The sequence below is a fragment of the Asparagus officinalis genome, chromosome 5 (genome assembly GCF_001876935.1).
Source record: "Asparagus officinalis chromosome 5, Aspof.V1, whole genome shotgun sequence".
In the NCBI taxonomy this organism is placed as follows: Eukaryota; Viridiplantae; Streptophyta; class Magnoliopsida; order Asparagales; family Asparagaceae; genus Asparagus; species Asparagus officinalis.
Genome location: NC_033798.1, coordinates 88,981,071 through 88,991,909, shown reverse-complemented (window position 1 = coordinate 88,991,909; position 10,839 = coordinate 88,981,071). Strand labels below are relative to the sequence as shown.

Here is a 10,839-nt window from a genome sequence, read left to right as displayed (position 1 = left end):
GAAAGAACCTTCGCACTCATTATCCATAAACCTAACTGATTTTCAATAATATTGTACTTTTAAATCAAACCAGTACGTCTGTATATCAATAGTTGATTTCATAAGCAATTTAGTAAGCCATCAACGCCAAATGCCAACTACTTTAATTTGACCAGAGTAAGACCAATTTACAAAAATATCCCAAGGACATCAATAAAACCCTATGAATGTTTGCATATAATATAGAAATTTGTTTGTTAGAAAAGAAAATTATACATACTAGAATCTAAGTCTGAGCTACAAGATCGCCATCAGCCCAAGTTTAGCCTACTAGTCAAATTTCATACATCCATAAACAAAAGTCAGTAAAGAAGTACAAATTAGTAGAGATAATCTATGAAGCACGGATACTCCCCCAATGACCACGAATCCGTGTCTGACACGAATCAGACACGGATTCGTGCCCGACACGTGCAAGACACGTGTCGGACACGGTCAAACAGTGTCCGATACGTGGTCAACGGGTCAATGGGGAGGGGATACGGTCAACTGGGAGGGGACACGGCTGGGATACGAAAAAAAAAGCAATACATAACCCGTAACCAAAACCCAAACCCAAAAACCCTAATTTCACTTCGCTCACCTCACTCGAGACGCCGCCGCCTCCAGCGATCGCAAGCTTCTGCCGTCTCTCGTCGTCGATCTCTTCCACCCGAAGGCCGTCGTCGTCGATCATCTCCTCCACCCGAAGCTTCTCGTCGTCGATCTCCTCCACCCGAAGCTTCTCCTCGTCGATCTCCTCCACCCGAAGGTCGTCGTCGTCGATCTCCTCCACCCAAAGCTCGTCTTCTTCGTCGTCGTCGTCGTCGCTGCTAGGTTCGTCGTCGCTGCTAGGTTCGTCGTCGATCTCCTCCGTCCCTCTCTCTGTCTTATTTCCGTCCCCCTCTTTCGCTGTCTCTCTCTCAACAGCTTCCGTCCCTCTCTCTGTCTTATCTCCGTCATCCTCTCTCTCTCTCTGTCTCTCTCTCAATCTCTCTCTCTCTTTCTTTTAACCTTTTTTTTTAAGACTGATCTTTTTTCCCCCTCTTTCGCTGTCTCTCTCTCAACAGCATCCGTCCCTCTCTCTCTGTCTTATCTTCGTCATCCTCTCTCTCTCTCTGTCTCTCTCTCAATCTCTCTCTCTCTTTTAACCTTTTTTTTTAAGACTGGTCTTTTTTTTAATGCAGTTTGACTGTTTGTGCTACTGTTGATTGGTGTTGATTGGTGAGCAACTGAGGATCACTTCATTTGGTATTTTGTTTTTTTAATTTCAATTTTAATTTTAATTTCAGTTTCAATTACAGTTTTAATTTCATAACATATGACTACTTCTCTACTTCTACATTATTAATTACATTATACTATGTTTTTATGTTATGTAATATTATAAATATTTCTATTGATAAATATATAAATTAATAAGTTATAAATGTATGAGTTTAATAATTTTAGTAGTGATATATCATAATACCCATTAGGTAAATATGTAAAATTCAAAAGGAAAATAGACTAGAAATCAGACATGATCACATGAGTTTCTTAGATTTTAAAAATTCCCCTTCTTAGGAAAAGCCTCTGAAAAATTATGAAATGTGTTCGCTAGAGTTAGAGTCAAATCAACTGACAGGAACATGCCAACTCATCCTTCCTTTTGGTTTGTGAGAGGAAAATCTGAAGTGCCTTCTCTTTGAATTGGTCTCCAGGTTTTTGCGAACCAAACAATCCCTTACTTCAGGCCTGCCCATGTGCTTTCTGGCCCATCTTTGATTAATAGTGGATCGGCCTCTTTCTTGTTTATGTATACAGTAAATCCAAATTAAGTTATTATCCGTCCACAAATAATTTTTTTAACTAGTAACAATCATTTTATACCCTATAATATAATATTTTTTTTGGTCAATAAAATAAACTTTTATTCATCTCCCAAAGTATAAAAAATATGTACATCAAATCAAACTAGACCTTAGTCTGATGTTCAACAGATCATATCAACACACTACAATTGTTCAAATTTTCCTTTTATATCAGAAGAAACATTATCATTTAAAATCTTTGTGAAGATGGCAACTTTTATGCATCTGATAAGAACTTCAGGTGGCCTAGCTTTAGACTGGAAAATGCGTAAATTTCTTTCCTTCCATATTGTGTACCCTGTCACAGATAAAGCCAACCTCTTTAATTTCTTCATATAACCAGCACCATTTAGTCTTGAACTATACCAGCTAATGATATGGTCCCAACTGCATGACCTCCATCTGAAATTCAGCCATTGCATAATTCCATTCCACACCATAGCAGAGTACTAACATTCAAAGAGAAGATGGCGACAGGTTTCTTCTTGGTGATTAGAACACAGACATGCATTTGTATCTAGAATTCTCATGCAACATAACCTGTCTTTGCTTAGCAGTCTTGAATGTATGGCCAACCATAATATGAAAGAATGTTTAGGATAGTGCCAGCCACCCCAAACAGTATTCAACCAAGGCACTTGAGGAGATTGATGAATCAGCTTTTTGTATATAGAAGAGATTTGAACTTTATCTCCAGAGCAGCAGTTATTAATGGTATTGTGGAGATTAATCACACTTCTAAATTTTCCAATTAGCATATCTCTTACTCTATGAAGTTGTTTCCATATCCAAGAATTATTTAGGTTGAACTTGCCAAATGTTGTAGTGTTGTAGATAGTTGCCATGAACCCATTTAATCCAAAGAAGATCCTTCTTAAGATGAATCATCCAAATAAGCTTAACTGCACCTACCAAATTCCAGAATTTTGCAGAAAAAATTCCAAGACCACCCTGCTTTTTATCCTTACAGATCATCTCCAAGATACCAAATGCATTTTCCGGTTCCAAAGAAAATCAGAGCATAAGCTATCAATTTTTTCCAGAATTTTCATAGGTAGAATGTAGTTACTAGTCCAGAAAATTTGCACTCCAAGGATGACTGATTTAATGAGTTGAAGCCTACCAGTATACGATAAATTCTTTCTCTTTTGCCAGTTCTGAAACTGGTCTGTTATTTTGCTGATCAAAGGGGAGTAGTCCAAGCACGTTAATCTTTTTGAGATTAGTGGCATACCCAGATATCTAACTGGTAATACCCCTTCAGAGAAATTCAGAAAGTTGCAAATCTGATGCTTCACACTTTCATCAGTGCCACTTATATAGACAGAACACTTGTTGGGGTTTATTTCCAAACCAGAGACCCTACTGAATTCCTGAAGGCAATCATGCAGTTTTGCTATGGAATACATATCAGCTCTTGCAAATAAAAGCAAGTCATCAGCAAAGAATAGATGTGTAATCTGGTGCACTTAGGATGAAATCTGAACAACCTGTCAGTTGTGAGTGTGTTTAGTTTTCTTGATAGGTATTCTATTCCAAGCACAAAGAGATAAGGTGAAAGGGGATCCCCTTGTCTTAAACCTCTAGCCCCTTTAAAGTATCCATGAAGAGCACCATTTAGAGAGATAGAGAATTTAGGTGTGGAAATACATTCCATAATCCATAAAATCAACTTTTCAGGAAAGCATAATCCAGATAGCATGGCCTTGATGAAGTCCCAGCTTATGGTGTCAAAAGCTTTACGTAGGTCAATGTTGAGAGTAGCTCTAGGAGATGTAAGCTTCCTACCATACTGCTTTATAAGCTCATGGGCTAAAAGAATGTTACTTGAGATAGACCTTCCTTTAACAAATGCACTTTGTCCATCACTTATCAAATACCCCATTACCTTCTGAACTTTGTTAGCAATAATTTTTGAGATGAATTTGTAAACACAGTTATAACATGAGATTGGTCTATAGTGAGAAGGGGACTTAGGATTGAGAATTTTTGGCACAAGGGTAATAGATGTAGAATTGTAAGTGCCAAGTAGATTATCAGAATTGAAGAATTCCTCTATGGGAAGATAGACATCCTCATCAATCACTTTCCATGCAGTTTTGAAGAATAATGCATTGTATCAATCAGGTCCAGGGGCTTTGTCATTTGATATAGAGAAAACTGCTTGTCTTATTTCTGCTCTAGTAACTGGAGAGCATAGCATGTTGCTTTGAGCTGGAGATAATACAGGCCCATTAGATATCACCCCAGGATCATGTGTGATAGTAGGAGTAGCAATACCAAGAAGGTTTTCATAATAACCAGTGAACTCTGTAATTATATCATAAAAATCAGTAATCCTATCACCATTTTCAGCATAAAGTGATAACACCCTATTCTGGTTCCTTTTAGCCTTCATAATGGAGAAATTTTTTTTTGAACATTTGTCCCCATAAAGACCCCATTTGATGTTGGCTTTCTGTCTGTAAAATGAAGTTTCACAGTCCAAAAGCTTGGTATATTTGTCTAAGAATTCCTTTTCTTTCCTTATCAGGTCCTGATTGAAGAGATCATTATTCAAATGATTCTGGATATCAGAAAGTTCACTATTGGCTCTAGACACTTGCTCGCTTATGTTCATGAAGTGCTTCTTGTTTAATTCTTTCAAATCCTGCTTTAGATTCTTGAGTTTGGCATGAAGCTTATACATATAGTATCCTCTGATATTTTGTCTCCAAGCATTTCTGACAACTGGGATGAACTCAGGGTGATTTACCCACATATTAAAAAATCTGAAAGGTCTTTTCCCTTCAACTACCTCATCTCCTATTATTAAGAGTGCAGGAGAGTGATCAGAACAAATAGGAGCTAGGAAATCCACTTGACTGGAGTTATAATTTTGAATCCAATCTTCATTGACTAGAATTCTATCAAGCCTACTCCAGATTCTTGAGATAGCATCCTGCTTATTATTCCAGGTAAAATAGCATCCAGTAGATTTTAGGTGCAGCAGTTGACATGTTGATATAAATCTTTAAAAATCCTCAGTTTCTGAATCATTAACAAGAGCACCCCCTAATTTCTCCTCAGCACTGATAATGGCATTAAAATCTCCACCAACAATCCAGGGGCAATTAACACTTTGCTTGAAGGATAATATATCATCCCATAGAACTTTCATGCCTTCCATATCATTAAAAGCATATACCACAGAAATTAGACATGAAATTTTATCATCCTTTGATTTTATCTTACATGTCATGCATTGCTCTGAGGATGTAATGCATTGGACTGTGACAATATCACTATCCCATAAAATCCAAATTCTCCCTTTGACAGCTTGTTGGCTTTTTGAGATCCAATCCCAGTTCTTAATCATTTTAGTAGCTATTCTTTGCATTTTATCCCCAGCAATTTTTGTTTCCAAGAGAGCTATAAAAGATAATTTGTAATCACACACAAGCTGCTTAACCACCATTTGTTTGGAGGACTTATTCAGTCCTCTAATGTTCTATATTGCAAAATACATTAAAATTTTTTAGACCACCCCTGTCAATACTAGAGGGGTCAAAATCATGCATTTTGTCCTCCAAAGAAGAAAATTTTGATACCTGAAAATAAGAAGTCCCCTCAATATTTGCATTAGATCTTTCTTTGCCTCTTCTGATAAAATCTTTGTTAACAGTAGAAAAACCTGTTACATTAATAGTTAGGGAGGAAACTACAACTCTTGAATTAGGAGTTACTGTTTGTGCATGTTTCCAGACATCACTTCCAGATTTTCCAGCATTTCTCTTATCCCCACTGGATCCCTGTTGATTTTGTGATTGTTGCTCAACTTGCCCAGGAGTACCAACAATATCAGTCCTATCATTTCCAGCATTTCCATTTACCCCCAAAGGACCCTGCTGCATATGTGTAAAATCTTGTCATGTAACAGTTTCAGCATCTCCCACTTGTTGTGCATGTGTAGCAGGTCTAGCCACAGAATTCACAATGACTTCAGGTTTTTGTGCATCCTCTCCAGCATTTCTATTAACAGGCATCCATCTCATCCTCTCATTTTTCCCTTCTACATTGCTCAGTGAAATGTCCAATAGCCTTGCAAAAGTCACACCATCTTGGCTTAAGTTCATATATTACTTTTTGTGTATAATTTTTCCCATCAGGTCCCTAAATGACAATTTGATCAGGTAAAGGATTTTTCAATGGTAGTTGCACCTCAAGTAAAACTCTAGCATAGGATAGCCTTTGCCTTGTTGCTGTGAGCTTATCAGTAGTAATAAGATTGCCAATAAGGCTAGCTACCTTGCTTATACCTGTAGGACTCCATAGATTCAAAAGTAGATTAGGGAACTGAACCCACATATGGTAATTACAATCTTGAATTCTTTCCATTTCCATGTCAATTTTCCATGGTTTGAGAACTAAAGGCCTTGAACCAAAGAACCATGGCACTGCTTCCAAAACATCACTCATCTGCCTTTCAGTTTGGAAATCAAAAAGAAACACCCCCTGTTTGATCAAATGAACTCTAGGAATAGAAATTTCCCCCCATATTTTGTTAACATAGGATTCCATAGATTTAAATCTAACATTTAGTCTAATAACATGACCAATTAGAGCAAATTTCTAGTAGGATTCACCTTCCTTCCATTCATTAGAATTGAATATAACAGTATGCTCTTGAGAAGGAGGAACATAGTTCAGATTCAATCCATTTCCGCTCTTTCTGTTATAAGCAAATAGACTAGCAAAAGTCTTAGGAATTTCTGGATTTTGCTTATCCTCTAGAGATTCATTCCCATTTTTAACAACTCCATTCACATCTTCGTTCACTGATTTCTCAATACAAGAAAGATCTACCAGATTTAAATTTTCTTTCTTACCAATTAAATCTTGCTCAACATTAGAGAGATCTATCAGATCAATATTCTCATTTCCACCATTAGCATTCAAATCATCTTGAACAAATCTTTCAGAATTAACACCAGCTGGATTAATATTTTCATAAGATCCAGATTCAAAACACTTCTCTACCTCATCTGCCCAAGTGGAAGAAGAATTTCTTAGTTGTCGAGAAACAAGAAGGCCAGATCTCACCTGAGGCGTTTGAGGATCAGATGTAGAAGTGGTTTTTCCAAGAATTTCCTCCATCCTCATCTTCTTCTTGGCCCATTTAGGTCCAGTGCTTTCCATGACTATAGATCTTGAAGATTCCTCAAGCTTATCCTCAGCTACTGTTACATCGGCTGCTCCTTCCAGATTTGATGAAGATGAATACACAAACATAGAATCTCTCAGCTCAATGCTAGGCACTCTCTTTCCACTGCTCTTCTTCTTCTTCCTCATGAGAAACAAGGCGGAGGTGCACGCTAGTAAGGGGAAAAATCACCTGCTAAAATGCACCAAAAGATCCCACCACTTTTTTAGAATTATCTCTTTTAGACTTGTTATACTTCCCTATAATATAATATTAATAGAATGAGATTAATGTATATCATGTCATATGAGGGAATTCCCTCATATAAAATGACCTGGCTTAATCTTGATGGGTGTTAGTGAGGATTTCCTCTCCAGCAAACTTATTTGGATTAGATTGTGTCACATCATTGTCATACATTTGATATATATGATCCTCATTATTATTTAATAGAATATACAAGAAGTTTGTGGTTAGTATACTATTTTTGAGTGAATGTGGATGGACCAGGTGTTTCATTAGTGCACCAGTAATTATTGTCATTTTCAAATTTTTATTTTCTATATTATCCCTGTACATAATTATTGTTGCAAAGTTTTAATTGTCCATCGGTACAAGTCAGCTAATTAGAATTTGACTTTTCCTTCCGTGAATTATTGTTGCAAACATATCTTTCCTTTTCTAAACAATCACACCCTTTTATATTAATTTTCCCAGTAAATTAAATTATTTTAGTCAAAAATAAATAAATAGATGAATAAATAAATAAATATCGCCCTCACCAATGATATCCGCCTATAAATGCCAAAACAAGTGACTCCGCACTACACACTCGCTCATCTCTTACTTCCTCCTCCTCTCCACAATAAGCCATAGCCATGTCTTCTCCTAACCCTAATCTACCCACTCTCAACACCCTCAAACCCGACCCGTTAACACCCTTCAACCGCCTCCACCTCCTGCTCTATTCCTTCTCCCTCCTCCTCCTCTTCTACCACCACCTCACCTCCTCCTCCCCTCTCCTCCTCATCCTCTCCGACCTCATCCTCGCCTTTCAATGGGCCTTCACCCAGGCCTTCCGCTGGCGTCCCATCCGTCGCCGAGAATTCCCCGATCGAATTCCCGACGACAATCTTCCCTCCCTCGACGTATTCATATGCACGGCCGACCCTTGGAAGGAGCCGCCGATGACCGTCGTTAACACTGCGCTATCGGTTATGGCGTATGAGTATCCTCCGGATAAGATATCCGTGTACGTTTCGGACGATGGGGGCTCGGACTTGACGCTGTTTGCTTTCATGGAGGCTGCTAAGTTTGCCAGGTACTGGCTGCCCTTTTGCACGGAGAACGGGATTGTTGAAAGAGCTCCGGAGGCTTATTTTGGATCCAATTCTGTGAGTGGTTCTGGCTCTGACGAGGAGATAAAGGTACGCGTTTGTAGTTTAGTTGCAGTTCAGTTGTAGTTTAGTTGTGGGTAGTTTTCCTTTTGAGAATAACGTATCATAATGAATTTCATCAATCATTAAAAAAGTATGTCTGATCCAATCAAGTACACATGGTTGGGCCTGATATTAAATGTGTATTCAAATGATATTAATCATTAAATTTCGAGATTCGTGTTTAGATTTAATGGCTAATATTTTTGTATGCATATTTAATATAACGAGCCGTCTTTACTAGATACTTTGTCTAGATATTATTATCACCACAACAAAAGTTATATATATCCATATTTATTTTATAAAAGTATAGTGTTTAATTGTAAAAGATTGAATAACAATGACATGAATAAAAAATATCACATGCCACGACACAAGTTTTTTGGAAGAGTCTCATCCATACATCAAGAGTTGTTCTTAAATTAAATCTAAGATGCTTCTTCAGTAACACACATATCCTCCAACTTAAACATTCTTACTGTTCGTCTTGTAAAAATAATAATTGATAGATTTTATTGTCAGTTTTTCAATCTCCACTTACTAACTCTTCTTGTCTAGCTACTATGAAAATAAAATCACATAAAATACACAGTCGAGCACTTGTATTTCCACTAGGTTTTATACACGTGCAATGCACGTCGTTAGATACCATGATTAATTATTTTTTGCTTATTTTCTAACTAAAATTTATTCCTCGGTTCCACTTTAATACTTTGTGCTTACTTTTGTCTCAAAACTTTAACATTGCGATTACTTATTTTCTTTGATGTTTGTTTAAATGGTCTATACCTAATTTAAATTTTCATGTTGATATTTGAAGTAATAGAAAATATATATAATCTGAAGATAATTTAAATTTTTATATTATTTGGACTGATATAAAACCAAACTTTACTTGAGAAAGTATAGTGATGCGAAAGTAAAAAATATTAAAACAGTGTTATACAAGGAAGATGAATATTTAAAACTAATAAGGCAATATGATTGATTAATAGTATGCTAAAACGATACAAAAGAGAATATAAATTTTGTTCCTAATCATTAATAAACTTCGTAAAAATTATAAATTAAATATTAATGCTAACACTGGTATACTTTTATATGATAAATGCATCCATATAAGCATATAAAAGTACTAAAAAAAGTTCATGAAACTCTCATCTAAAGATTTCTAATTTCACTCAAAACAATTAAACTAACTTAATTATATAACATTCAGAAAATATTATCTTTTATTCCTTCAATTTTATTTTTTTATTGAGCTAAGATCAATCATCCTTCAACTTTATCTTTTTCCTGGTTAATTCTAGAATAGTGTCTTCATCATTTATATTAATTGTGTCATCAGGCTGGAGTTGTATTTTTTACATTGTTATCATTCCTAAGCTCGTTATTCTTTTATCTTCTCGGTTAACTTTACAAAGTAATCGAATGTATTTTTAATATTCAACACAAACTTCTTAATAAATAGACTTTGATTTTTTCCTATTTCAATGAGAATAAATTTTAATTTTACATATATAAAATTATTTGTGTTCCTAATTTATTACTTAATATAAGATTAGGAGCTACCTCTTTTTTCTCTACAATAAATTCTTCTAATGTGCATCCAATAAGAGTTTCTATCATGTCAATAATGTTACTTTTCTTCTATCCATGTTATTTTTTCACAAAGATCTAAACTAAATACCAATATTTTTCATTACCAATTTACCTTAGATTATAGTATTAATATTTAACTCCTTTAGTATTTGAAGAACAAAGTATAAAATTTATGAATACTTACTAATTTTTCATGTATCTTTCATAGAGAATTCTTCTTTGATTGAGATAAAGTTGTTAAATTATTCTTCAACGGAACTAAATTGGTGTTTTTTTTGATTTATTTCTGTCACTTTCTCATTTGCAATGGAAATAGTTTGATTCTTTTAAATGATATCTCTGAACATTCTGATAGTTTTTCTATATGTAACTTATTGTATTATTTTACCCTATAAATATTATTAACATCAAAGATTAATGTTTCTAAATTATAACCAATCGATGCTAAGCTATTATATTATATTTTTTATGATTTTTATGGATTTAAACATCTATCAATTAATGTTACTAATACATTTTTGTCGCTCTAACTTATTAGTAAAATTACTTTCAGTTACTTTAATTTATATAGTAACAATAATTTTAAAGATATCATATATTTTTAAATTTTTTATTCCCTAACCGAATATTTTTAATCAATTCTTGCTTTTGTTTATTAGCATCAACTTAGACTACTTTTAGATACTAAAAATGGATAGTAAACCCTAAATTGGATTATATATATATATATATATATATATATTAA

The 10,839-nt window shown here is 35.0% G+C and overlaps 2 protein-coding genes across 2 annotated transcripts in view; one reads left to right on the top strand and one right to left on the bottom strand.

Annotated features, from left to right (window-relative positions):
• On the bottom strand, nt 3,991-5,986 carry LOC109842140. Its single transcript, XM_020411048.1, has 4 exons — nt 5,846-5,986; nt 5,462-5,758; nt 4,915-5,361; nt 3,991-4,812 (listed from the first exon to the last, which is right to left on the bottom strand). The coding sequence occupies exons 1-4, from the start codon at nt 5,984-5,986 to the stop codon at nt 3,991-3,993; spliced, it is 1,707 nt and encodes a 568-aa protein (XP_020266637.1).
• Nucleotides 7,868-10,839, top strand: part of LOC109840089 (cellulose synthase-like protein G3) — a 48,838-nt gene continuing 45,866 nt past the window's right edge. The window contains exon 1 of the mRNA XM_020408597.1: nt 7,868-8,480. Within this exon, the coding sequence (XP_020264186.1) occupies nt 7,932-8,480 (549 nt within the window). The 5' untranslated portion in view covers nt 7,868-7,931. The remainder of the gene's footprint in view (nt 8,481-10,839) is intronic.

Excerpts from the sequence above, each read along its gene's own strand:
- LOC109842140 (XM_020411048.1), bottom strand. The coding sequence starts at position 5,986 with ATGAACTTAAGCCAAGATGGTGTGACTTTTGCAAGGCTATTGGACATT. Across the intron at positions 5,759-5,845 it reads CACAAAAACCTGAAGTCATT|CAGGGTCCTTTGGGGGTAAA; the intron begins GTGAATTCTGTG and ends ACACATATGCAG. Across the intron at positions 5,362-5,461 it reads AGGGGACTTCTTATTTTCAG|AACATTAGAGGACTGAATAA; the intron begins GTATCAAAATTT and ends TTTGCAATATAG.